Source organism: Delphinapterus leucas, chromosome 2 (genome assembly GCF_059928025.1).
Source record: "Delphinapterus leucas isolate spDelLeu-1000000601 "Yukka" chromosome 2, BTC_Dleu_Yukka2, whole genome shotgun sequence".
Classification (NCBI taxonomy): domain Eukaryota; kingdom Metazoa; phylum Chordata; class Mammalia; order Artiodactyla; family Monodontidae; genus Delphinapterus; species Delphinapterus leucas.
Window position 1 is genome coordinate 34,844,953 of NC_143130.1, and position 27,973 is coordinate 34,872,925.

The following is a 27,973-nucleotide window of genomic DNA, read 5'->3' on the forward strand; positions in this document are numbered from 1 at the left end:
AGGGAGGGAGGGGCGGGAGGAGGTCAGCCGAGCCGGCGGCGGAGCCCCAGGTGCACATCCCAGGTGCGCATCCCAGGTGTGCGGTCGCGGCCCCGCGGGCAGAGCGGGCGTGGCTGAGTCCGAGCCTTAGGTTCGGCGGCCAGAGCTGCGGGGGGACGGCGGGGGCGGGGGGGCGTCCAAGCATTGGACAGATGCCCGAGACTTTGGGCGATTCTTTCTGCAGGCCTGTGAGGGCGGGATAGGCATTCTCTCTCCTGGAAAAAGTTAATGATGCGGTGCTTTTAAAAAAGGACCTGGCATAGTCAGATGTTCCCTTTTTAAAACGGCTGATTTTCGATCTTAAAGAGAAGTCTTAGAACTTATCCCCATGTCATTTCTCGGCTAAGGGACACACTTCAGGTCGCGTGGACAGCTGAGAGTAGGCCTTGGTCTTATGTTCCAAGCGCAGGATTTTTCTCATCCCATGAGATTCTGCCATTGTACGTTTTAGAGCTTACCCCCTCTGTTGTGGAATTCATAAAATGCTATTAATCCACATGCGTTTTATTTTGTAGGGAGAAGAAACTGACTAAATGAATAACATGAAGTCCAATAGAATCCTACTTTTTATCATTTCAATTCAGGGGAGTAAAAGTAAATCATTGCTATCTTTCCCTGGTGATTTCTTGTGTTTTACTACTTGAAACACCCAGCTTTTCTAATACTCATGATGTCTGTAGGGAAATCCTCCAAAAAAAGACCTCGTAGAAGTTTATCGAGCAGCAAAACTAAAAAAAATGAATCTAACTCTATTATTGCGTTTTTTAACAACGTACCGCCTGTTAAACTTGCCTGCCCCATTTGTAGTAAAATGGTGCCAAGATACGACCTAAACCGTCACCTTGATGAAATGTGTGCTAACAATGGTGACATCACTCCAGCTGACCCTGGGCATGTTGACTTAAGTTCAAATGTGTCCACAGTAGATTTGACCAATATTGCCTTAGAAGATGTAACGCCAGAGAAGTCGTCACCATCAAAGATCAATTTAACCCCTGGCCAAAGTGATGCAGCAAAAATGGGCATAAAACAGCAGACCAGCCCCTATTTTAAGAGTAATGATGACGCAGTGTGCAGAAATCAAGATGGGCTGAGACATCATAATGTGAAAGTCATCCCTCTGGGAAGCCTGTCATCTAAATTGTCCAGAAGATACATAAAGGCTAAAAGATCAATAGATAAGAATGAGGGATTCGCCAATCAGAGTCCACAGAGTTTCTCGTCCACAGGGGTTAGGAGCCTGGTGGATCAGTGTTCAGAGATGGAAGGCCAGGATCAGCTTTTGGAGAATAGTTCTCAAAAGGAAAACATGTTTGCCTGTAATTCTCTGGAGGAACCAAGCACTCCCGAACATATTGTGGGAGGCTCTACAATAATGGAAGCTGAAGGCCTAACGGCTGCACAGGAATTATTCTCAGATAATGCTCCCGTGTTACCTTCACCAGATTTAACTCTTGGGCATAAATTAAAGTCTGCTTCAGAGGACCATCTTGCAAAGCAGGAGAGTATCAAAGGAACAGATGATAAAAGTGTTGAAAACTGTGAAGCAGGTGGTTGTGAAGAGGTAAAAATGACTTTTGTTTCACAAGCTCCAACCCAGTCATCACATTGGGAGGCAAAATCTCATAATTCTACACACGATGCTTCTATATGGAGTGACAGCCAAGCACTTCCTCCAGAAGGTGACAGTGGCTCAAAGAATGAAAGCACTGACCGAATTCCTTTGGAGCAGGGGTCAAGCTGTGATGTTTCCTGTGTAACAAGTCCAGCACCGCCGGACCATCCTTACTACCTTCGGAGTTTCCTCATGGTGCTGAAAGCCGTGTTTGAGAATGAAGAAGACAGGATGCTCTTTGATGAGCACGAGAAGGGCATTATAACTAAATTTCATCAATTATCAGGTATCTTGAACCTGTTTGCTTTCGAGGCTTTGTTTCCCCTTTGCTGCCCTGATTTGGTCTGAGATGTGATAGGCAGAAATCTCATGACCACAAGCAGTCAGTGTGGTTTTGGGAGTCCCCTGGGAGTACTCATGGGAACCACAGCCAATGAGAGTTCATCTAGAGAAAGATATGCCTGTAAAAGAGACAAGATTTTTCGGCCTGGTGATGTCTGCTTCTGCAGTATCATCCTTACAAGCTGTACTTTGGTTGTATTGGAAGCAGCTCTTTGTCCTGTTTTTGTATATTTGATGGTTGTAAAACAACCTTTCCCAGATTAGAAAAAAAAATACAGTGTGATTTAGGAAAGTGTGCTTTGCATTTCGGGCACATAATCAAGCTGACTGTTAGGTGGTTTTGTTGTTTTTGCAGGCCATTTCCTCAAAAATGAAAATAAAATACAGGGAAAAAACAAACCAAGGTATACTCAGGCGTATTTTTTTCCTCCAACAATATTTTAGTTGCCTGGACTCTGCCTTTTAAAGTCAGGGTGTGCAGGAAGTGGAAACTTTCAAGCTAAATTGGTACATTAAAAACGTTTTTGGTCTTTTTTTTTTCTTTTCTTTTTAAATTTTGTAAATTAGTACGTTTAAAAACATGCCTCAGTTCCTTGGCAGCCGGCGGTGGCTCTGAGCCAATAGCGCAGGTTTGGAGCAAGAGCGCCCCCACACCCCCCCCCCCCTCACCCCCCCGGCCCTTGATGGCTGCTCATCCAAAGGGCCTTGATGGCTCTGTGCAACTGAGTACCTCCCGAGTAGGAAAAGCTTACCTGGGGGCCACGCTGACCTCTAGTAATAGTAGCAGGCCTGAGTCCCAGTAGAGTAAAAAAAAGAAATCCTGAGTGTTACCAATAATGGTTAAGAGAAAGGCTTCGGTTTTACACTCATACAGGGAAACTATGGCTCTGCTTGTGTTACTTTTTAACACGTGGGTGATACTTCTCTGCACAGTTCTTTTTTTTTTAACATATTAAAAAAAATTTGTTTCTTTTCTTTTTTATAAATTTATTTTTGGTTGCATTGGGTCTTCGTTGCTTTGCGTGGGCTTTCTCTAGTTGCGGCGAACGGGGATTACTGTTCATTGCCGTGCATGGGCTTCTCATTGCGGTGGCTTCTCTTGTTGCAGAGCACAGGCTCCAGGCGCGTGGGCTTCAGCAGTTGTGGCTTGCGGGCTCAGCAGTTGTGGCGCACGGGCTTAGTTGCTCCGCGGCATGTGGGATCCTCCCGGACCAGGGCTCGAACCCATGTCCCCTGCATTAGCAGGTGGATTCTTAACCACTGTGCCACCAGGGAAGCCCTTTGCACAGTTTATAAAGTGTCCACACAGCTTCCATCTCTACTTGCACTGGCCTCCCCCGATGTGGGTGTGAATGACCCCCACTGACTGTCGTATCCAGGGTGGTCACAGATCTTTGGTTGGATGCTGCTTGCATTCATGTGAGCAATTGTTTGAATAGCTGGTGGCCCCTGGCTTCAGTATGATTGAGAAATAGGAGCAGTTTCCTAATGTAAGTTCTGCAGATTCTTGTGGCTTGCTCTCCACAGAGAATCATCTACAGTGTCTCTGTTGTAAAAATAACTACTGCAAGTCGATTTTGTCTCTTTAAAGAAAAAAGGGAAATAAATGTTGAAGATGTAACAAATACAGTCATACCATTTTATTTTATTTTTAAAAATTTTCAGCTGTGCCATGCAGCGTACAGGATCTTAGTTCCCTGACCAGGGATCGAATCCATGCCCCCTGCAGTGGAAGTGTGGAGTCTTAACCACTGGACCGCCAGGGAAGTCCCCATACCATTTTAGAGTTAGAAATTTAAAGATAATTTGGGTAATAGGAAAACTTGAGACCAGATTAATTAAATAGCTTGGTGGAGATCACTGCCTTAGAGATGGCCACCCCACCAAAGCTAGACTTTTTTTGGAAAATTCTTTTCAGATGATTTTCAGCCAAAAATAGAATAACGCATATTAAACCGAAAGGAGAGAATAAAATAACGGGAACCCTGGGGGGTTTCTCTTGAGGGAGTAGAAATGTTGGCTAGAAAGTGGGGAACCTGGGTCTTAGGTTTTTAAATGGCCTATAATCATTACCAACTTTGGAACTTTTTTTATGGTTTATACACTAATTATTGAATACGTCATCGTGTTTAATCTTTTCACCAACTTTGGGAAGATGGTGTTACTGCCCACCCCCCCTTCCTTTTTATAATAGAAGAGAAAAGGGAGTCTCAGTTCCAAAGACTTGCACAACTGGGGGGGCAGGGCTGGCTTTGCGTCCTCATGCTTCTCCTGTCCTGCAGTGACAGGCATACAGGCCAAGAAGACATCGCCACGGGACTCTGTTTGAAATAAGTTACGTCTTCCAAAGGAAGAACATGATTTTCTTGGAAGATCCGTTGGGTCAGCCTCTGTGTATTTCTAACAGCCTGTTTTACTCACCTCAGTTTACAAAAGTAAATTATAGTATATGTTTTCGAGAAGAAACAGAAGGTTTTTCACTATTTTTCTTAACTTTGTTGCAGCTAGCGGTCAGAAGTTATATGTCAGACTTTTTCAACGTAAATTTGGCTGGATTAAGATGAACAAACTGGAATATGAGGAGATCTCCGCTGACTTAACCCCGGTGGTTAGAGAGTTGACGCATGCAGGCTTCCTGCAGACGGGTACGGTTTGTGCAGGGGAACCAAATTGAAAATCCGACATAGGGAATCCAGTTTCTGCAAAATGAGGGTGATGTTAGTTTGGTGACATCTCCTGACTGGTGCCTGGTAAATAGTAATTGTGTATGTCTTTTTAAATTGAGTTTTGAATCTTCTTAGGACAACAAATTATTCATGTGTTGTTAAAGCCATCCTCAGCCTGAGTTAAGACTCCTAGGATAACAAAAGATTGCCTGCCGCTGTGTTCTGATGGTCCCAGGCTTAGTCCCGTAAAGTCACCTAGGGATAGATGGGTGTCTGGGTCCACAGGGGAAACTCATCCCTCCTGGCTCTCCTTCCAGCAAGAGCTTGACTGTTCTTACCCAGTTTTCTCATCTTTATGATGGAACAAAGCTGGTTTGTTTGAAGCTAGTATCGTCTCTAAAACCTTAATTTGCCCCCCATGCACACACAGACAGCTCTTATAATTTGCAGGTTGATTGTCTCAGGAATTGTTTCACTGATTTAAGCCCATGTGAATATGAGGTAACCTTGGTTGCCTCATCAGTGGCTTTCACCAGGCACCTACCTGTGTTGAGTACAATATTGTACTGGAAACGTGGGTATAAGGAGGATGAAAGATGTGAGTCCTGGGTTCAAGTTGTTCACAGTTTAGACTGAAATAGGGGAATCAAGCCAAAGCCAGACGGTTTCTGTGCGGCAGAGTTTGTAGTGCAGAGCAGTAAGTAAGTGCAGTTAGGGTGACGTGGTGGGCCTGGCTGGGGGGAGTGGGGAGCCTTGGGGGAGAGGCCTGGAGGCTCCGTGGATGTGAGGGCTTGTAAGGGATCAGGCAGTGGGACCCCGGGTTCCCTCATATCAGGCCATCAGGGTCACTGGAGAGCTTGTGTCTTCACCTGACCCGGAAGATTAGGTGCAGGTTCCAGAAATCTACAGGTGTAACAGGCAAGCCAGGTGAGCCTTGACTTACCTTCATTTATTTTTTAATAAATTTATTTATTTATTTTTGGCTGCGTTGGGTCTTCGTTGCTGCATGTGGGCTTTCTCTAGTTGCGGCGAGCGGGGGCTACTCTTCGTTGGCTCGCGGGCTCTGGAGCGCAGACTCAGTAGTTGTGGCTCGTGGGCTTAGCTGCTCCGCGGCATGTGGGATCTTCCTGGACCAGGGCTCGAACCCGTGTCCCCTGCATCGGCAGGCGGACTCTCAACCACTGCGCCACCAGGGAAGCCCTGAGCCTTGACTTACCTTTAAATGACAGTTACTCAACAAAAGCAGAACCCCAGTGGCCTAACGCTGCCCTCAGTCCCGCCCAGGTCCCACCGTGGTCTGCACAGCCCAGTGGGGTGTAGCCCTGGCCATCCCCTCACTCTGCTCCCTCGGTGCTCTGGCTGAGTGCACCCCTCTTTCAGAGCCTGTGCCTGCTCCCACTCGGCTCACCCCCTCATGTCATCCAGCTCTGCTCTGTGTCACCTTGTCGGGCACTTGCATGACCACCTAGTTTTAAATACGGCCACCTCCCGCCAGTCCAGTTTGCCTTACCCAGCTTTGCTTTTCTTTCTTCTTTTTTCCTAGTTCATTCTTCCTCCTTTTATTTATCTTAAAAAAATTTTATTGAAGTATAGTTGATTTACAGTGTTGTGTTAATTTCTGGTGTACAGCAAAGTGATTGTTATACATACATGTATTCTTTTTATATTCTTCTCCTTACGGTTTATCACAGGATATGGAATATAGTTCCCCGTGCTATGCAGTAGGGCCTTGTTGTTCATCCATCCTATATATACTAGTTTGCATCTGCTAATCCCAGCCTCCCAATCCATCCCTCCCACCCCCCTCCCCCTTGGCAACCACGAGTCTGTTCTCTATGTGATTCTGTTTCTGTTTCATAGCTATGTTCATTTGTGTCATATCTTAGATCCCACATGTAAGTGATACCATACGGTGTTTGTCTTTCTCTTTCTGACTTACTTCACTTAGTATGATCATCTCTAGGTCCGTCCATGTTGCTGCCAGCTTTGTGTTTCTTTGTGGCAGTTGTCAGCCCTGACATTTATTATGCTAGGAGGTAAGCTCCCTGTGGGCGCAGGTGCAGCTTGTTCGCTGTATGCCCTGGGCAGGTGCTACCTGGCAGGCAGTGTACACGCAGTGAGGACTTGCTGCCTGGAGGAAGATGGCCCTGCCCTAAGCTGTGGATGCTGTGAAGGCAGAGACCAGCCAGCTCTGATTCAGCTGCATCCCGGGGGTCAGGCTTGCTGTCTGGGTCCCCTAATAGTGTGATGCACACATGTGTGCCGAGCAAGTGACCCCATGAAAGTCTTCTCAGCCCCGGGCCTGTGTGGGGAGAGGACAGCTGATGAAGAGTTGACTCTGACCTGCTCTGGAGAGGCCCAGCCGTAGGTTCTGTTGTGAGCGCTGTACCAGTGGCTATCCACGTGGGTCTTTATTTTATTCAGATTTTCTTTTACTTCTTAGTGAGAAGTTCTGTTGTTTTGTAACATTTGTGAAATATCTGTTTTCCATAATTTTTAACAATCCGTTTGGCAAACTAAAATTTCTACAGTGGCATTTCATTTTATTTGCATGTGAATTTTCTTCTCAAAGTAAATAAATCTAGAAAACAGTAAGCTTATTTAAAAACTACTTTTAAATTTTTTTTTTTTTTTTTTTTTTAATATTTCAGAATCTGAGTTGCAAGAACTGTCTGAGGTGCTCGAGCTCCTTTCTGCTCCGGAACTGAAAGCCCTGGCAAAGACCTTCCACTTGGTGAATCCCAGTGGGCAGAAGCAGCAGCTGGTGAACGCATTTCTCAAATTGGCCAAACAGCCTTCAGTCTGCACTTGGCGCAAGAATCAGCCTGGCATTGGTGCAGTGATTTTGAAAAGGTTTTGTGGCTATTGTTATAGTAAAAACATTTGAAATGTTGATAGCACGTATTTAATTTATTTATTTTTAAGCTGCGTTGGGTCTTCGTTGCTGCGCATGGGCTTTCTCTAGTTGCCGAGAGCGGGGCCTGCTCTTTGTTGCGGTGTGCGGGCTCTAGGTGCACGGGCTTCAGTAGTTGTGGCATGAGGACTCAGTAGTTGTGGCTCGTGGGCTCTAGAGCGCAGGCTCAGTAGTTGTGGCGCACGGGCTTAGCTGCTCCATGGCATGTGGGATCTTCCCGGACCAGGGCTTGAACCCATGTCCCCTGCATTGGCAGGTGGATTCTTAACCACTGCGCCACCAGGAAAGTCCTGATAGCACATATTAACTCTTACGATGGGTGGTACATGTTTTCAGATTGTAATTGTTTTTTTCAATTGCAGTTAGGTTGAGAAGGCGGTGAACCATTATTATAAAGACTGGATTCTTTCTTGGTTTATTATTCCTAATTCTTAAGATACCACACTGATTTCTAGGACCAAGAAAAATCAGGAGGCAAGAGATTAGAGGCACTAGGCCCTTGGCAAATTCTAATATTTTTTTATTCAAGAAAAATGCAGTTTTAACTACTATTCTTATAGGAGTTTGGAATGTCGGTCCCCTGGACCTCCTTGGGACTCCGCATGGAGATGGAGGAGAAGGGTGTTTTCTGGCAGTCTCTGTAGGTGAATGGTCCTCAAGTAAATGGTGGTGTGATGGGAATCCCACCCCTGTGTCCTCTCGGCTCTGGTGGTGGCACTGATCTCTGCACGCCCCAGGGATGCCACTCTGCTTTTGGCTTAATAGCTTTTGGGCTGGTAGGAAAGTGTGAGGTCCTCCACTAGACCAGTGGCTCTCAGCTGGGGGCGACTGTGCCCTCCAGGGGACACCTGGCATCGTCTGGAGTCGTTTTCATTGTCATGACTAAGGTGGGTAGTGGGTGCTACAGGCATTTAGTGAACGGAGGCCAGGGATGCAGCTGAGCATCCTCTAGTTCACAGCCTGGGCATCCCACCCCCAGGAAAGAGTTACACGGCCCGGATGTCAATAGCGAAACCCTGCCGTGTGTGGTGTTGCAGTTGTTGGAGCCAGAGGGCCCTGGACTTAACATGCCGCCTTACCAAGAGCCTTTGGTAGTGACGTTCTACATAAATACCTATTATTTCATCTCAAGTGTCACTGGAGTCAAGATTTGAGAATTGCTGATAACACTTTTATGAGTTTTCCTGGTATTTCACATGTTCAGGACCAGCGTAAACCCTATCCTGCTCTTTTATTGAGGCAAACAGTGCGTGAAATCGTTTGTAGATACAATTTCATCTAATCCTCACCGTGTTCCTAGGTGGGGCTCTGAGCCCCAGAGAGGTTAAGAAATGCTTTAAGTCACACAGTTGGAGGTGGGAGATTTGCTTCAGGCTTAGAATAACGCATGCTGTTTAGCTTGAAATAATTTGTGAAATCTGACATCCAAATGCTTAAAAGCCAGAGAGTTATTTCCATATCATGTATTTTTCAGAGCTAAAGACTGGGCGGGACAGTCTCTGAGAGTGTGTAGAGACCCCCGGGCCGTGTTCTCCCGGGTCCTGCTGCTGTTTTCACTGACCCACGAGGTGGAAGAGGAGGAGGCGGCCTGTGGCGGGCAGGGCCAGCTTTCTACAGTGCTGCTGGTCAACCTTGGCCGCATGGAGTTTCCCAGGTATACCGTCAGTCGGAAAACCCAAATCTTCCAGGATAGAGAGGATCTCATCAGGTAAGGGCGTGTTTGCTCTCTATGAAATCTGTATATTTTAAAATTTATGTAGAAGACTTTGTTATTATTTTTTGCCATCCACAACAGAAACATGAGTTCATAGCCAAAATCGTTGTTTTAAGAAATTTATTTATTTTTAAACTTTTGTCTGTGTTGGGTCTTTGTTGCTGCGCGTGGGCTTTCTCTAGTTTCGGCAAGCGGGGGCTACTGTTCGTTGCGGTGCGCGGGCTTCTCTTGTTGCAAAGCACAGGCCCTAGGCACACAGGCTTCAGTAACTGTGGCTCACGGGCTCTAGAGCGCAGGCTCAGCAGTTGTGGTGCACGGGCTTCGTTGCTCCGCGGCCTGTGGGAATCTTCCCGGGCCAGGGCTTGAACCTGTGCCCCCTGCATTGGCAGGCAGATTCTTAAGCACTGTGCCACCAGGGAAGTCCTCACTTTTGATTCTTGATTTAAGGTTTATGACTCAAATTTAGCAGAAATTGATTCTGATATTTGATTTTAGGAAAGTTGTTTAAGTGTTGTCTAGTATGTGCTTTAAAAAATAAACTATTGAGATTATTGTATCAAAACAGGGTCAGTATAAACTGATTTTAGCCCATTTTGCCATAGTTATCAGGAAATTCAATATCCTATTTGTGTTCAGTTAGAATAACTTTTTTAGTCAAATCTTCTAGTAAGAATATTTCTTCTGACTGTACTTTCTTTTGTCTCATGTCCTTTTACATCTTTGTTTTTAGTGACTTGGTGCTATTCTCTTTGGTGAGAACTCTGAAGCCAGGCTCCAGTCTCTCTAACGAACCATGAATCTACTCTGTGCCTTAGTTTACTCATCTGCAAAATGGGGAGATAATAGTACATTCCCACAGATCTGTGCTGATATGTGAGGCGTGCTTAGAGCCTGGCCTGTGGGGATTGCTCGGTGCATCTTAGCGGTAGAATTGTCATCATTACCGCGTACCTAAGGGAGGTTGCTTTTCAGTTCTATGGCTGACAAAACCATGGTTGACAAGTTCAAAAGTGGGGAGGCTAGGGAGAAAAAATAAACCATCATGTCTTTTCTTTAGAAAGTAGTATCCTATAAATGTTAAAAATAAGTCAACATTCTTTTGTTATGCAGAGGGCTGTAGCACGGAAATGAAATCTGGTTGAAGTGACTTCAGGAGGGGGGATTATACAACGCCAGTAGTGTGGCACCTGGCCTGAGGAACCTTTCCCACCACCTTGGTACTTGAAATAATCGATCCTTTCTTTTCTTTTCTCATTTATTCAGTGCCCGTGGGTTGAGTGTTGAGTAGCTATTACGTGCCCGGTGGTGGAGCTGCAGTGTGAACAGATAGGGTCTTTGCCGCCGTGGGGTTGCGCTTGACTGGGGAAGACGGGAAAGAAAACAGAATAATATGATAACTGCGGGGCGGGCTGGAGAAGTCCTGTGTAGATACTGTGAGGCAGAGAGTGTCCCCGAAAGGTTGGAATTGAGGCTTGCGAATGAGGAGGAGCCGGTCCTGCAGGGGTCTGGGTGCCCGCGCCCAGGCTCCGTGGGCAGGAGAGAGCTTGCTCACCTCTGGCCAGAACCTCAGGGGCCGTGTGAAGGGGAGGTTGGGCAGGACCGCAGGTCAGGGGACGCTGGGCCTCAGAGCCCTGGTGAGCCGACTGGGTCATATCCGCTGGATGGGGAGCTGGGGAAGGGGTTTAGGCAGGCGAGGGATCTGGTGCACGTTTTATAAAAGCGTCCCGTGGAGTGGTGGCTGGGGGGCGGCAGGAGTCTAATTGAGCGTTGGTGGTCCGGATGGAGGTCTCGGCTGGGCTGGCAGTGGCGGGCATTGTAGAGAAGTGAACGTGCGAGCTGCTTTGGGGCAGAAAAGGCGAGACTTGATTCTGATTACATTGTGGTTGTGATAGTGATTAGATTCGTGGGGAGGAAAGGAGTGAGTTTTGGTGTGGGCGGTGGTGCCATCAGATGAGATGGGGGACTCGGCGGGGAGGGCTGGGGTGCCAGGTGGGGATGCCCCCAGCCCCATCACTGAAGCTGCCCCGTGTGGTACTGGGCGTGCCGTCAGGAGCCCAGGACGGAGCTTGGTCTGGAGAGGAATTGGAGTCACCAGCACGCGGCTGGGGATGAGGTCCCTGAGGGAGAAGAGGAGGAAGGAGCTTGGCAGCCAGCGCCGAGGGGTTTGACAGCACAGAGGAGCCGCCCCCGGTGGCAGGGAACCAGGGGTGTATGTGGTGGGCGGACCGGAGAAGAAGGTGTGTCAGGATGGGGCTCGATTGAACGCCCGGAGGAAGGGCAGTGAGGTCGAGTGGGATGGCCCACGGGGGTGGGTGGTGGATGGCAGGAGCCGCGCGCAGGGAGGGGAAGGTCGGTTCCAATGGGCTTTGGAGAAGCAGCCCCTGCTGTGGCGGCCTGCGACGGCGGGGCGGTCTAGTTCCCTGGTGTCTTAAGGGTAGGAGATACTCGGGGGTGTGTGTGTGTGTTTGTGCACGTGCAGATAAACCCATAGAAAGGGAGAGGCCGTCGGTGGAGGAGGAGGAGGGGACCTCCTGGGCCCCGGAGCACCTGCGGGAGGACCGGGGTGTGGGCAGGGTTGAGGCTGCCGTGGTGGAGGCTGGGGACCCCTCGAGCAGGGCTGGGCCGAGGTGTGCGAGCACATGTCGAAACCAGCCGGCCTGGCTCTGCGATCGTCTTCAGCACGATTCGGGGAGTTGGTGCAGGCCCAGAGGAGTGAGCGGCCAGGGCACCCCGACCAGGGTGGGGCTGTGGCCGGTGTGTGTTCTTCCCCGGGCGTGGTCTGTGGGCCTGCAGGACAGGAGGCACTATGGCTGGGACAGGGACCGTGCTGGAGGTGGGGCCTTGGTGAAGGTGGGGAGCTGCTGTCAGCAGTGAACGAGCTGGAAGGATTGGGGGCGGGGATCAGTGGAGGAGATGCTCGAAGTCAGCATCTTGAGGGTGACTCGGTCCATTGGGGACAGAAGGTCTCAGTGGCCACGGGCACGTGGGTGGCTGAGAAGAGGTTGGAGAATCGTGTTATCAGGGAGGAAGGAGGTGGGGAATTCTGAAGTCGTGGCCATCGTGGCGGAAGACCCAGGGAGACCAAGGCAGAGGGGACAGGGACAGGGGTGGGGGGCGCTGGCAGGTGCCCGCAAGGAGGAGGCGTGGGCTTCGGAGGTGGGGGCTTTCAAGGAGGAAAGGAGGATTTGGAGGCGGAGGTGGGAGGGAGGAGGATGCTTCCGTCCGTCTGGGCCCTGAGTGAGGAGAGCTGTCCCTGCTTGAGGGGGGCTGCGGGGAAGCCGTGCTCTCAGCCAGGTGTACGGAGGGCAGGAGACAGAGATCGGGGTGCAGGAGGGATACTGTTCTTGGCAGCGCAGGGGTGGGGGGGAGGTTTGGGAGACGGGAGGGAGGGCTGGTGACCGTGCAGGCGGCGATGGCGGCACCGTGGGGCTGGTGCTGGGCTCAATGGGCTCGTGAAGAGGGGGCTTGGTTGGCGGGAGGGCACTCCTGCCGGGTGGGCCAACCTCCGGGCACCCTCTCCCTGTTTCTCTTTCCTTATCGACCTTAGAATTGTCCAGTTGCACATTATAAGAGAGTTAGATCGAAGAGTTCATGAGCAAATTTTTATATTTAGAGGCCATTTCTTTTACTCTCTTTTTAAAAAAATTATTTTATTCAAGTATAGTTGACTTACAATGTTAATTTTTGCTGTACAGCAAAGTGATTCAGTTCTACATCTATCTTTTACTCTTATGTGATAGTATTTGCACATATTGCTCGTGCATGCTTTTTCTTTTAAGTGTGAGTCCAGAACGCAATGACGGTGCCCTCAAAGTGATTGGGCGAATGTCTCAGGTGCACTGACAAGTTGTCTTTCTTCACTGAAGTGTGTTCATAACACTTCAGCATTGCCGTCTCCCAAAGACTGTCCCTGAAGTTATTTTTGAAAATCCCAAATAGTTGTCTTAGCTCGGGCAGCATCCCTCTGTGTGCCTCTGGCTCAATGATTAAATTACCAAATCCACGCTTGTGTGTAATTCTGAAGTCAGTTACCTGTTTACAGGGTTGCCAAATTGCTGAATGAATGAATGGATGGATGAGCATCAAAAGTCAGAAAGGAAGCGCGGATCAGTATTACATGCATATAATGGGATGTGTTATGTAATAGTGCGGTGTGAATGTTTTCATCTTTCCGGTTGGGTAGCCTGTCTGAGTTTTTCTAGGCCACTCCCGTGGGGTATACGTCAAATTTTTACTGAGGTAAAGTGTAACGCTCGTATTTTCAAAAGCATAGTTACATGTGGTGGACAGGATGTGGAATTTTGTGTGTCAGTGCTCGTTCACCCCTGAAGCTTGGATGGCCTGGCCCCCCCCCGCCTCCTGCAGGTACGCAGCGGCCGCACACATGCTGAACGACATCTCCACCGCGATGGCCAGCGGGGCCTGGGAGGAAGCCAGGGAGCTCGCTCGGTGTGCAAAGCAGGATTGGGATGGACTGAAAGGCCACCCGTCCCTGAGGTGAAGTGGTTCTCGGGTCCCTATCAAAGTTTACTGTCTAGCCGAGTTGTTCTAACTGCTTAGAACAACTAAGGAACTTGGGTTCCTGTCGGACAGAGGTTGGTAGCCTCTTCCGTGGAGGGCCAGCTGGGCAGTGGTCAGGCTCTGCCAGCCACATGCTCACTGGCCTCTGTCCTGCTGTGAGCGCGCCCGGCCCTCCCCACCCACCGGAGCGAGTGGGCGGGGCTGTCCCAATGCAGGTGTGTTTGCAGACACCGAAATGTGAGTTTCATGTAATTTTCACAGGCCACAGACTATTTTTCTCCTTTTGACTTATTTTAACCATTTAGAAACGTGGAAATCCCGCTGGGTTTGTATAAAATCAGGTGGGGGCCCTGTGTCTGGCCCGAGGGCGGGCGTTTGCTGACCTGCAGCCCTCATTTCACACCGCTTTCTGGGGGACCTCGGAAGGGTGGCTGTGAGAGTGTAGATTTGTGGTGTAGAAAACCGCACACGACAGGCAGTGTTCCGAATATATCTTCTTAAAAGGTAGGAATTCAGTCTGCTCTGTCACTTCTTGTGATTGTCTTACAATACATAAACAAAGCACTAAACTGCTGGCCTACGTCTTTGTTCTAGATACCACGAGAAGTTACCACTGTTTCTCCGCTGTTTTACCGTTGGTTGGGTTTATACGAGGATTTTGTCCCGAACCGTTGAAATACTGCAGAGACTTCACATGTACGAGGTGAGTGCACAAGCCCCCGCCCCCGGCTCTTACCGAGGGGGCCTGCCTGGGTCATGACTTCTCCCAAGTACTTGGTCAGCACACCGCGATGCGATGAGGGCCTGCTTCCCGTGGGCACCTGCCATCTCCTGGTCGGTAGGAAGACGGCCGAGGGCGACCTGCTGTTCCGCCAGCTGTGAGCTGATGCCTGTGCACCAGGATGGCCAGGTGACGGTCAGAGCTCCGCAGGGAGCCGCTGAAGGTCTCTGCAGCCGGAGCTTAGCCGCCGTCAGAACCCCCCGTGTGACAGGGAGGGTCTCCCCAAACCCCTGAGGCAGAAACCTCACCTCTGCTTGTGTTTCCCTGGCAGCAGTAGTGGACGGTCTGGAAATAATTTATAATCACGAATGAGAAGTTCGGTTGTATCCCTCCTCGTATTAAACATTGTGAGATTGCTGGAGTTAGCTTCTGTTGTGTTGACACTTGTGTAATTGAAACATGGTGTTTTACAATGAGAATGTGCTAGGGCTGGGCCAGTGGGTCCCCCACGAGGGGTCTGTGGACCCGCCCCAGAGGCCCTGTGGGGTTGGCTTCGGGGAATCTGCGAGTGTGTCTATGGGGTTTGTGCCCTTTTTCTCAGGAGATGCGTTAGATCCTTCAAAGAGATCCGGGAACCACCAAAGATGAACATGAAGCGTGATCAGTAAACCTAGACCAGAAAGTCCCCCTGTTGAGGTGGGGTGTTTGGGTGAAGACCCCCTCATTCCTGTCCTGCCCCCTGCCCGTCACAGCCTCGGCCCTGTGACCGGCTGGGTTCCCAGACGCACATGGGCCTGCAGCCCAGCCACCGCTCCTGCCCAGGGTCTGACCGCGTCCGGCCCGCGCTGCCGACCTGGTCTGCAGAGAGTGCCGAGCTGCACAAGGTGGCGGGGGGCCTGCTGAGAAGCAGGGGGCGCCTCCGTAGCTCAGGCCGCTCCCGAGGGACGTCCCAGGGCCCCTCTTGGCAGTCCGGGTCCTGAGCCTTACTTTAGAATGGAGAGGGATGCTGTATAGATATACTTTGACAATTTTCCTGACTACTCAGTATAACGGCAGACTCTTGATGTGTAGGTGTCTAATGCGTGTCCCTTGTTGCCACAGGAAGCCGTCAAGGAGCTGGAAAACCTTTTGTCCCAGAAAGTGTACTGTCCTGACAGCAGAGGCCGGTGGTGGGACCGGCTGGCTCTCAACTTGCACCAGCACCTGAAGCGCCTGGAGCCGGTACTCAGCCGCGGGAGCCGCCCAGCCTTTGTTCAGTTTGGCATACATTTAAAAATATAGCAAACTGTTAATACCTTAAAAATCTAAATGTAATTAGAACGTTGATTTTTTTTAACTTTTATTTTATATTGGGCTATGGTTGATTTAGAGCATTGTTTTCTTTTTTTTTTAATTAATTAATTAATTTTAAAATTTTTGGCTGTGTTGGGTCTTCGTTGCTATGCGTGGGCTTTCTCTAGTTATGGTGAGCGGGGGCTATTCTTCCTTGTGGTGCGTGGGCTTCTCATTGCGGTGGCTTCTCTTGTTGCGGAGCACAGGCTCTAGGTGCGTGGGCTCAGTAGCTGTGGCTCGTGAGCTCTAGAGCGCAGGCTCAGTAGTTGTGGCGCATGGGCTTAGTTGCTCCACGGCATGAGGGATCTTCCCAGACCAGGGCTCGAACCTGTGTCCCCTGCATTGGCAGGCGGATTCTTTTTTTTTTTAGATGAGGGTGAGTTTATTGAGAACAAAGAGCAGAGTTAGCGAGGGGCGCTGCAAATACAGCCGGCCGATTTCCTGATAGACCAGGGAGAACCTACCAGCAGGTGGATTCTTAACCACTATGCCACCAGGGAAGACCCTGGTTTCTTTTTTTTTTTTTAATTTTTATTTTATATTGGACTATGGTTGATTTAGAACGTTGATTTCTAAAACATCCTTCTTTGTCTGTGTTCTTCCAACCCCAGAAGTAGCAGGGGCGTGAACATGTGGGCGACCGTGGGGTTGGTGGATGTGTCAGCAGCGGGATCGTGTCGGGATTCAGGGATGAAGTTCTAGGGGTGGAGGGAGCTGGACGGTTAGATGTGTCTGCCTTCACACAGTTTTGGAAATGGTGGTTTTGGAAATGGTGGTTGTATTCACTCGTTGCCCGGGGCCTCCTGGGAGAAAGATGGATGGAAGGCGTTCCTCCCACCATGCGACGTGCTGTCTGACTCAGCAGGGCGGGCGCCTTCCCTTCCAGGCTCTGCCTTCTCTGTGGCGGGGACCTTGTGAGTCCGAGGACACCGTTCGCGGCCAGCTGCTGCAGCCAGCAGGGCGGGGCCTCCCGAGGTGGCGACAGTAGCCCTCTTTGTGGCCACCTGCGGTGCCCTGTCCCTGCCAGCCTCGTGTTTGCATTGAGCAGAGGGCACTACGGCTCTGGGAGCTTTTGTTTTTCCAGGGGCAGGTCAAGTGGATCAGGATGATGGAGGGCTGGAAAATTTGACCATGGCGGCGGACGATGACATACTATTTTTACTGCCTTAACCTGAAAAGGTGCCTTGTTACCTCAAGTGCTTCCAGCCAGGAGAGCTGTTTCCTCTCCCGGAGGCGGGTGTGGTGCTCCCGCCTGGTACTGATTCGGGCTGACAGGGCAGGAGAGGCCTCTGGTGGCCCCTCACCCAGCGGGGACCGAGGGTGTGTGCACGCTGCCTGTCTCTTTCATTGAAATAAAGGTTCCAAAGAGTTGATAGACTTTCCCCTTGCTCGGATCTGCTGATAGGAGTGTTCACTCATACTCCGAGGTTATCTTTGAGACAGATGGAAAACCCTGGTTCCTTTTCGCCTTTTCCCAAGAATCTTCCCGGCCGTGCTCGTAACCCCTGTTATTTTGTCACCGTTCCTTCCCTTCTCTACATCAGTCTCCAGGGAGGGCACCTGCCAGCCCAGCAGAGGCTCATGCGTGCAGGTGCCCAGCAGCCAGCCGGCCAGGCCAGGCTGAGCCCGAGGCTGCCCCTCCCTGCGGCCAGCCCGGCTCCCATGGGGCTACAGAGCTGGCGGCAGCCCCGCCTCGTTCTCTGCTTGATTCCTCTGGACCACCCCACTCTGATGGCCTGATCTTCACTGATTTTCAGGGCTTTTTAAAAATTTTTTATTCTTTTATTGTAGTAAATATATATAACAAAGAAAACTTGCAGTTTAACCATCTCTAGGTATACAGTTCAGTGGCGTTAATTATACAGCTGATCCTTGAACAACTCGGGGATTGGGGCGCCGACCCCCCCTGCCCCCGCACAGCCAGAAATCCACGGATAACTTTGTAGTTTCCCTCCATTTCTGAGGTCCTGTGTCTGCAGATCCAACCAACTGTGGACCGTGCAGTGCTGTAGTCTTTATTGGAAGAAATCTGTGCACATGTGGACCCGAGCAGTTCAAAACCGTGTTGTTCAAACATCGTCACTGTCTGTTCCCCAGATTTTTCATCCTCCAAACAGACACTCTGCTCCTGAGAAACAGTTACTCCTGCTCCCTCCTGCCCCGGCTCCTGGCTACCTCTAGTCTGCTTCTGTCTCCAGGAATCTTCCATGAAATACCCAGAAGTGGAATCATGGAATCTTTGTCCTTTTGTGCCTGGCTTATTTCAGCAGCATAACATCCTCAAGGCTCATGCATGTTGTAGCAGGTGTCAGAGTGTCCTTCCCTTTCAAGGCTGAATAATACACCATCGTGTAAACGGACCACGTTGTGTTGATCCACCATCTGTAGATGGACACTTGGGTTGTTCCCACTTTTTGGCTGTTGTGAATAGCACTACTGTGTACAAATATCTGTTTGAAACCCTGCTTTCAGTCGTGGTGGGCGTGTACCTGGACGTGAGGTTGCTGGGTCACGTGGTAATTCCATGTATGACTTTGTGAGGAACTGCCAAACCGCTTTTCACAGTATTTGGATCATTTTTCCATTGTTGCCAGCAAAGCACGAGGGCTCCAATTTCTCCCACATCCCCGCCGACACTTTTTATTGTCCATTTTTCTGGGTACAGTCATCCTAGTGGGTGTGAAGTGGTATCCCATGTAGTTTTCAGTATTTTTGTTTATTTGTCCAGCTCTGAATAACCTTAGAAAATGCATAACTCCTTCAAACCTAAGATTCTTCTCCCTGTAAATGAGGCTCCCTGGGACTGGGAGGTGGTCAGACGGCCGGGCTTCTGCCCTAGAGGTGCCTGCTCTGCGTACCGAGCCCCTGGGTGGTGCCCCGAGCGCGCCCCGGACCAGGTCCCTCTCCCCAGCCTCCTCCGTCTCCTGAGGGTGTGGCAGCTGAGATAGGCTGTGTCCACACGTGTGACCAGGACATAGTGTCTGGAGCACGGCTGCTTGTGCCCCAGGCATTTGCATCGGGGTCTGTGCTGCTTCTGTGCTCGGCATGGGACCTAAGGGAATGTCCTTGTCTCTGGAAGGGCTGCTTTGCCCACCACTAATTAGCAAAATGAATGATTAATTAACAGTGGGGTTTCCCGTCACATGAAACGAGGGGATGCTGCACGGGGACTTCAGGACGCTGACAGGCACCGTGCTCTTTGCTAGGCCATCAAGTGCATCACAGCAGGGCTGGCGGATCCGGACGTGCGGACAGGCCACCGCCTCTCGCTGTATCAGAGGGCCGTGCGCCTGCGGGCCTCTCCCAGCTGCCAGAAGTACGCGCACCTCTTCCGTCAGCTCCCAGAAGTCACTGTGGATGACGTCAAACATGTAAGTAAATATTCTTGGGGCACTTGGGATGAATTTTTGTTTTTATTCCTGAACACAGCCTTAGAGAGGTTTTCAGCGCATGTTTCTTGTCGACTCCAAAGACCCTCTGGCTTGCTGTGGGCAGCGACCTGGCCTCGCCCCCATCCTCACCTGGGCGTTGGGAGGCTGGGCTGGCAGGGGCTGTGACTCTGTAAACTCCTGAGTCAGCAGCTCACAGCCTTTCCAGGTCCCCCTGCCTGGTCAGGGCCCCAGAGAGCAGGGGGCCGGGCTGTGACCTGCGTCCTCATGGGCACCAAGGTGCGGGTCACATGGCCTGGCACCACGCTGAGGATGGGCGGTCTTTCGGGGGCGGAGGACAGTGTGTCCTTGGGGTAGCAGAGCCGGGTGTGCAGGGCTGGAGCAGGAGGAAAGCTAATGGCGGTCCTCCCCTCCCCCCCCCCCGCAGGTGACCGTCACGGGCCGGCTCTGCCCACAGTCTGGGCCGGGCAAGTCTGTCTTCGTGCTGGAGGCTGGGGGGACCGCCCCTGCCACCGTCCTGTGCTCTGTGGAGGAGCTGGCGCTGGCCCATTACAGACGCTGTGGCTTCGACCAGGGTAACGCCGGGGCTGTGTGGCCACAGTGGGTGGTGTCCCACCCCACAGCCAATGTCCGCACCTGCCACCCGTGAGGGTGGCGCCTTCTGGGGGGACGCGAGGACCAAGCGAGGCCGGGTTACCCTCAGAGCTTGTGTCAGGCAGGGGGACAGGACGGGGCAGAGGACCGCGAGATGCTGCCGATAGCCAGCCGGTCAGAGGAGGGCAGCCGGGGCCAGGCTGCTTCCAAGAGGACCCGGCAGTCTGGGGGGGGGGGGTGGCGTGAAGAGGATGGAGGGCCAAGCCCTGACAGGACGTCACGCCTGGCACCAGAGACATGGTTGGAAGAGTTGTGGGTCAAATTCCTTGTAAAATGAGCTCTCTAGCCCATGTGAGGGAGGAGAGCAAATGTCAGTAAGAATTGGAGCTTTTCCCATCTTCCTTCCCAAGAGACGTGTGCGATCACCCGCCCCTCCAGCCGCGCCCGCTCTGCTGCGTCTCCTGGGAGCTGAGGCCTCAGAGTGAAATGATGGACGTGACCTCGCAAGAGAGAAACACTGCTGGTTCCCGCTGAACTGGGCTGCTGTGTGTGTGTCGGGGGTGGGGGGTGTGGGTGTGCAAGGGCGTGTACGGCTGCAGGGCAGGTGGTCTGTGGCCCCTCAGGGGTGATTGGGACTTTGCTCTTTGAGCCGCTGATGAGATGCTCTCTGTATCTCAGGCCAGATGTGCAGCGGGACCAGGACTAGGTGCCCCTGGTTCTCTTCTTTCTGGGCTGCTTGGCATCCTCTTTGTTCAGACTTTGTAGGTTTCACTCAGAAGCCGTTTTCTGAACCGTGTAGAGCCCAAGTGGGAATTAATTCTGCCTGGTTCCAGGAACTGGGAGCTGAGGACTCCCATCGGGCATCGAGGGGAGGGGAGGAGGGCTGGAGAGGGCCCCCGGCGTCTCTGCTGCTCGGGGGTGAAGGCGCCAGAGGGAGAGACCCCGCGGCTGGCAGATGCGCTGGAACCTCAGGGAGGTGATAAGCATCCCTGGCCAGGGAGGGGATGCGGCAGGCCAGCCAGGACGGGCCCGCACCTGGATCCTGTCCCTTGCTTCCTCCCAAGCCTGTGTGTCCTTTGTCCCCTCTGAGTGCTGGGAGCAGCCCCCAGCCCCCCTCCCAGCCCCCGGGGCCATCCTGGGGACGTCCCCGGCATGCGGGTCTCAGCCAGGAGACGCCAAGGGCAAGGGGTCCACGTTCGGGAGCTGGGCCTGGCCATTTGAGAAACACCTGAGTAAGACGTGTGGTGACTCGTGTGTGACGGCCTGTGTGCTGTCAGCAGCCCAGGCACCGGTGTCCAGACACAGTGGAGGGGCCACGCCCATCTGCCCACGCGTGCAGGGCCTGCGCCGGGTCCTCAGGGTTGTCACCCGCGGGCCTGCTCGCCTGAGAGCAGCACAGAGCTGTGTTAAGATCGTCTGCTTGTCCCTCCCGTCCACTGGAGGTGGCTCGGCTTGTGTGTGTCCCTGTGAGCCCTCTTCCCTTTTCTTTCTTCCATTTTAGCCTCGGAGAAGGAGCTGCAAATTCAGTGCTTTGTCTAAGGCCAGACTAAAGAAAAGACCGTGAGAATTTGCCTTATAATTGGTAAAAGGAACTGGTCAGTCTCTGTCCTTAGTGAATGTACTGAATAGAAAAGTAACATAAAAACCGTGAGGGAACCGCAGACGAAGCTGCAGCTGCCCGTCAGGGCGACGACGGCGGCTGGGCAGTTACCTTGGAGGGACTGGGGCGGGGGGGCTTTAGCCTTTTTTAAAAAATAACTTGTTATTAATGTCATGGAAGCTGCGGAACATGCCTTTATGGGAAAGCAGAGAGGTGTGCCGAGCTCCCCGCGCCCCCTGCTTCACCCAGCCCTCCTCCATCCGCCGTCCCCCCAGTGTTGGAAACAGACCCCAGACCTTGGCTCCTGTGGTTACTCCCAGGGGGCCCACGGGTTCGGTCCACATGTCCAGGCCAGACCCCCCCATGTCTGTGCTGAAGGGTCACTAGGTTGAAGAACACTCAGGTGTCTTCACGTATTTTCGTGAAAATCAGGACATCATTTCACTGGCGTGTGATGTGATCATTCAGATGAGTGAGGACACAAAACGACCCTGCAGGAGGGGACCTCGTAACACACGGGCCTCTCTCTGCTGCGTGTCCAAGGTGATGGTTAAGATGAACCTGTGTGATGTCTGTATCACTTACCGGGAAGGTGATGCTACTGAGGACGAAGTGCACACACCAGTCAGGACAGAGATACAGGAGACCCGGAGGGTTAGGAATAAAAGAACAGAATGCAGGATCGGTCCCCGCGGCGGTGGCAGGAGCCCTGTAACCCGGTGTCAAGGGAGGAGCAGCAGGCCCCGGGCAGGCGGCTGCCGGCTGTGAGCCTCACTCAACGAATGCTTTCAGTTTAGCCATGAGCTTGAAAGGCAGACGGACAGTTCCGATTCTGGGATTTCCATTTTTTTATAAAATATTTTTTCCCTTTATTAAAATTGATGCAGTGAACCTGAGCAGAACCCTGCTGTGGGTCTTTCCTCTGGAGAAGGTTTGGTGTGAGGGCGACCTCAGACCATCTGGGGAAGTTTCTTTCAGAGTTCCTGAGAAGGATCTCCCCAAATGATTGGACTTAACAGCACCAACGCATGCCGACGGCTCAGGGTTCAGGGATGCTGCTGTCCAGGGTGGAAAGCCAGGCTTGCCTCCCTCGGGCCCGGCAGGGGTGCAGGGCTCCAGGGCGAGGCTTCAGCTGGCGGCCCGAGCGGATAGCGGAGGACGGCCTGCGGGGCAGGGGCCAGCTGAGGGGGTGCACAGCACAGCCTGGACGGGGAGGTGGGCCAGGGCTGCCTCCAGTGGGCCTTGATAGGGACCTGTGCTGCCTCTGACCTCATGTGCGATGCTTGGGGCCCACTGGCCGGAGAGATGCCACAGCCTGTTCAGGGGGCGCAGGCGTCAGGTGCGCCGAGGGGCCAGGTGGGGCTCGGCTCTCTCCGGGAGGCTCCGGCCCTGTGGACCCTGCTCTGCCGTTCACACGGCCTGGGGCTGGGCCTGGCCTCTGAGGTCACCGCCCCATCTTGTGGTCTGGATGTGGGGTGAAGGGGGCGTCTGGACTAGGTGGCCTCTGACGCGGAAGCTTTCTGTAAAACCCCAAGTCTTAGAAACCCTGGGCACGGTGTCCAGGCCGAGGCAGAGGACTATTGGGTGGAGGAGGTGAATGGGGTCAGAGGGCACAGGCTCCCAGGGCGCCCAGACTCCTTCCCAGAGGGCTTTTCCAAGTGAGGCCGAGGGGCCCCCTGCCCCAGAGCCCCTCAGGGGATGCCCCCGCCTCCGAACCCACCGAATGGAACCCCCAGAGCCTGAGGAGGGAATCTGCTTTTATTTTTAAACGTGTTCCTTAGGTTTTTCCACTCTAGCTCCAAAACGTGCATTTGAATTTTCTCATGATTACTAAGATTTTTTGCCTTTAAACAAGGCTTCTGTATATAAGCAACATAATGTAAAAATATGACCTAGGAATGGAACAAAAACAGCATTTGCGTTTGAATGTAAAATATTTGCTATTTTCTTCAAATTGAGTAGGCAGTAGGATATGGTAGTGGTTTTTAAAAAACAGAAGAAATGGATTTTTCTTGTGTGTGTGTGACTTCGTCTCAGGGATTCACGGGGAAGGGTCCACCTTCAGCACGCTGTACGGCCTCCTCCTATGGGATGTCATCTTCATGGACGGGATACCAGACGCCTTCAGAAACGCCTACCAGGTAATCATGGCACGTTTTCAGGCAACAGACACTACTGCACGCGTGTGAGTCACTCCTGCCTGGGTGCCCCGCCTCTGCAGCCATCAGAAACCTGCCCCTCTTTTGGATCCTGGTGCTAATTCCACCATAAGAATAGCTTTTAATTTTAAAATGTGATTCATACAATTTAGAATGTAAGTATGTTAAGTTTTAAACTTTAAGCCTACCTTACTGGAATCGTTCCGTTTGAAACCTTTGGTGTAAGTTTCTTCAGCTTCACCCTGGTGGGCCCGGGTGCTCTCACACGCTTTGTCACATGTGCCGGCTAAGCGTTCCACCAGTTTAACCTAAAAGCTCCTTTTGCAAATTATTACTCTAAAAAACCCAGTAATAAGTTGCTTTTATATCAGATTACTTAGGTAATTTTTACATGTCTTTTGAGAAAAAGAATGTGTCAACTTCATCAGATTGGCCAGTTTCCAAATTTGATCTTGACTCTTCTCATGACTCCGGCCTCCCCAGGCACAGTGTGAGCTTATTTTCCCTGCACACAGGCGGCCCCGCTGGACCTCTGCACGGACAGCTTCTTCGCCAGCAGAGCACCGGCCATCGAGGCCCGGCTGCGGCAGATTCACGGTGCCCCCGCGGAGAGCCTGCGGGCCTGGGTGGCAGCCGCGTGGCAGGCCCAGGAAGGCAGGGTGGCCTCCCTTGTCAGCTGGGATCGCTTTGCTTCTCTTCAGCAAGCCCAGGTGACGGTCTTGATGCGGGGTGTCCTTTTGGCAACTGTAACAAAACACACACACGTATGCCCACATGCACGTGTATGTGTGTGGGTATATATGCACGCACACACGTACGTGTGTGTGTGCACGTGTGGTAGCCCAGCCCACAGGCCTCTGTTACTGAAGGAACAATCACAGGCATGAACAAGCCTCCCTTATGCCTTCTGCCCATTTGGTTGGCAGCTTCCCTTGGCCTGGCCTGTGGCCCCTGGAGGGCGGACACCATCCCTGTCCTGTGACTGCTGGCCTCTGAGGGTCATCACTGTCACATTCCTGAGTGCTTACCCCAAATTCCCTCTTCCTTAGCTGCTCCCCGGATGTTTCCGACCGGGCAGAAGCTTGGTAACTGACCCAAGGAGAAGTGGTCCCCAGAGCTTGCCGGGGGCATTTTAGCCCCTGGCTCTGGAGTCCCAGCACAAGCAGCAGAAGGGCACTTGGTGTTCCTGGACGCATCTCTGCTGAATGACACGTGGAGTCCCGGCCCCATCTCACAGTCACTGGGCGGGGGGGCTTCAGGGTCTCCGTCCCAGGGGAGGGCTGACTGTCCCTGTGTTCCGTGTCCAGGATCTTGTGTCCTGCCTGGGGGGCCCCATCCTCAGTGGTGTGTGCCGGCGCCTGGCCACGGACTTCCGACACTGCCGGGGGGGCCTCCCTGACCTGGTGGTGTGGAGCTCCCGAAGTCACCACGTTAAGGTCAGTTGAGCCAGAATGGAAAGTCACGTTGGTAACTTTAATGATCACCTTAATCAAAGGCCACAGTCTAGGCATTTCTAGCATGGTGGTTGACAAGGCCGAATCCCTTGAAGGCTGCTGGACTGAGGGCTGGGGTTATTCGGTGGCTGTTGGCAGAGGTGCCCTCGGTGCTGGCATGTGGGCCTCTCTGCAGGCAGCTCCCCCGATGGCAGCGTATTTCATCCGAGCAGGTGAGTGAGAAGGGCCAGGGTGTGAGCAAGACGGAAGTCAGTCTCTTAGCAGCTGATCTTGGCAGTGAAGTTCCATTGCTTTTGCTGTGTCCACTGTTAGCAGCAAGTCCACGCTCAAGGGTGGAGATTTTGCAGGTGTGAGCTCCAGGAGGCCAGGATGGTTGGGAGCTGTTTTCTAAGCTCCAGGAGTGAGCACTTCCTCACGTGTTGTAGGCTGGATGCCTCCCTTGCCTCACCCTGCTGCCCATCACAGGCTGGTGGCTTCCTTATTATTGAGTTTTGAGATGAAAAAAACCTCTGGTACAAGTCCTTTCTGAGAAACTAATCTGTTCTTAATGAATCGTGCTTCCAGTGTCATATGACGTCTCTGACTGTAATTGTGGATTTGGTTCTTTCTCCCTTGCAGTTATATATCAATGTTTGCTTCATATATTATTCGATGTATAAACCTAGGGTTGTCATGTCTTGATGAAATGACCTTCCTTTATTCCTGGGTTCTTTGCTCTGAAGTTGAACTGATATGTAGCCACTCCAGCTTTCTTTTGGTTAATGTTAATGTGATACTTTTTCTGTTCTCTTATATTTAACATATTTTTTCTTTATATTTGAGTTTCTTATATATTCTTGTAGGCAGCATTTACCTGGGTCTTACTTTTTAATCTAATTTGACAACCTCTGCCTTTTAATTGGGTATTTGGAACATTTACATTTCATGTTATTCATGTTTGGCTTTAAACCTGTCATCTATTTTTTTTTAAAAGGATATACTTATAAATTTATTTTGTTTATTTTTGGCTGCATTGGGTCTTCATCGCTGCGTGTGGGCTTTCTCTAGTTGTGGCAAGTGGGGACTACTCTTTGTTGCAGTGTGCAGGCTTCTTATTGCGGTGGCTTCTCTTGTTGTGGAGCATGGGCTCTAGGTGTGAAGGCTTCAGTAGTTGCAGCACTCGGGCTCAGTAGTTGTGGCTCGCAGGCTCTAGAGCACAGGCTCAGTAGTTGTGGCGAATGGGCTTAGTTGCTCCACGGCACATGGGATCTTCACTTATCAGGCACATAACAACAGTATATTTTTATGCACATAACAGCAGTATATTTTTATATCTCCTCTCCCAGCCTTTGTGCTGTGTTCATACATTATACCTCGACATGTTATAAACCCTGTGGCACATTATTTTTGCTTTCTACAGCTGACTGAGTCTTTATATTTACTCATGTAGATACAAATTCTAATGTTTGTTATTCCTTTATATAGATCCAGATTTCCATGTACTACCATTCTCTTCTTGACTGAAGAACTTCCTTTAACATTTCTGGAAATGGAGGTCTGCTAGTAATGAATTATTTAGGTTTCATATATTGATATTTTAAGACTTTAAGTCTTTGCTTTTGAAAGATTTTTTTTTCTGGGCAAAGAATTCTGTTGACAGTTTTTTTTCAGTACCTTAAAATATTGGCCCACTGTTGTCTAGCTTGTATTTTCAACGAGAAATCAGTAGTCTTTCCCCTCTGGCTTTTAAAAATTCTGGCTGCTTTTAAGAGATTCATTTTTCACTGATTATGCAATTTAGTTATGATGTTTCTTAGTGTCGTGTTCTTTATGGTTCTGTGCTTGGGGTTCACTGAGCTTCTTGGATCTTTGGGTTTAGTTTCCATCAAATTTGAAAAATTTTTGGCCATTATTTCTTCAAATATTTTTCTCTGTCTTCTTCCCTTTGGGGACTCTAATTAAACTAGTCTTAGGTTGCTGAAATGCTCTCATTAAAAAATTTTTTTCTATACTTCATTTTGGATAGTTTTTATTGCTTTGTTTTGAATTTTGGTGATCTGCAGTGGACAAAACTGACACAGTTACGCTTTCATGGAGCTGATATGTAATGAGCAGTTTTATCTTGTGATAAACACCATGAAGAAGTGCATAGGAAGGACCCTTCTTAGAGATGAATTTAAGCTGAGCACGGAAGGAGAAGACGTCAGACACGTGAAGAACAGGGAGACGTGTCCTAGGCGGTGGGAACAGCAAGCGTGATGAATGTGTACCCTTTGGTTGGGCAGATGTTGTCTGTCTCGCGAACTGAGAGGAAGCCTTTGGTGTGGTTGGCAGGCACCAGATTACACAGTTTTGTAGGTCATGGCAAGAAGTTTGGGTTTAACTGCAGACCTGACAAAAAGTGATTGAGGGGTATTAAGCAGGAGAGTAACAGTGCAGTGTGAGCTTTAAAACTATTTTTCAACTGCTGTATTACGAATCGATTTCCTAATTCTCTGTGAACTGTCTGGTTTCTACAGAAAAGGAAACTTTCTCATTGAATTTCATATGTGTATGTTTAGTTGCTATACATATGTAAGTACAGCAGCATAGAGGATAAGCCATCTAAGTAGTTGTCAGTGGAAACTACCGTAGCTTACCTGAATGACCCTTCTGTCTCCCAGCTGGTGGAAGTGAAGGGCCCCAGTGACCGTCTTTCGCAAAAGCAGATGATCTGGCTGGATGAGCTGCACCGGCTGGGGGCGGACGTGGAGGTCTGCCACGTGGCTGCAGTCGGAGCCAAGAGCAGGGGCCCCAACTGAGAGCTGTGGGCTTGGGAGCATCTGAGAGCGTCAGAAGCGTCAAGTGTCACTACATCTTATTTAATTTTGTTGTTGTCGTAATAAACCTGGCAGTGTAAGGACTCATCACTGTACAGTGTCTGTGTATCACAAA

At 50.8% G+C, this 27,973-nt stretch overlaps 1 protein-coding gene across 4 annotated transcripts; it reads left to right on the forward strand.

The window, feature by feature from the left end:
• Positions 1 to 533: 533 nt before the first annotated feature.
• On the forward strand, positions 534 to 27,945 carry FAN1 (FANCD2 and FANCI associated nuclease 1). Of its 4 annotated transcripts, XM_022554640.2 has the most exons (13): positions 537 to 1,940; positions 4,501 to 4,641; positions 7,314 to 7,515; positions 9,051 to 9,284; positions 13,656 to 13,787; positions 14,406 to 14,514; positions 15,634 to 15,753; positions 19,071 to 19,235; positions 19,681 to 19,828; positions 23,485 to 23,588; positions 24,122 to 24,316; positions 24,914 to 25,042; positions 27,703 to 27,945. In XM_022554640.2, the coding sequence occupies exons 1-13, from the start codon at positions 707 to 709 to the stop codon at positions 27,838 to 27,840; spliced, it is 3,051 nt and encodes a 1,016-aa protein (XP_022410348.2). In that variant the 5' UTR covers positions 537 to 706; the 3' UTR covers positions 27,841 to 27,945. The 4 variants fall into 4 exon arrangements, with proteins under 4 accessions (XP_022410349.2, XP_089762797.1, XP_022410348.2 ...); XM_022554641.3 differs by lacking the exon at positions 4,501 to 4,641 and having other exon boundaries at positions 534 to 1,940; XM_089906672.1 differs by lacking the exon at positions 19,681 to 19,828 and having other exon boundaries at positions 538 to 1,940.
• The last annotated feature ends 28 nt before the right edge of the window (positions 27,946 to 27,973 follow it).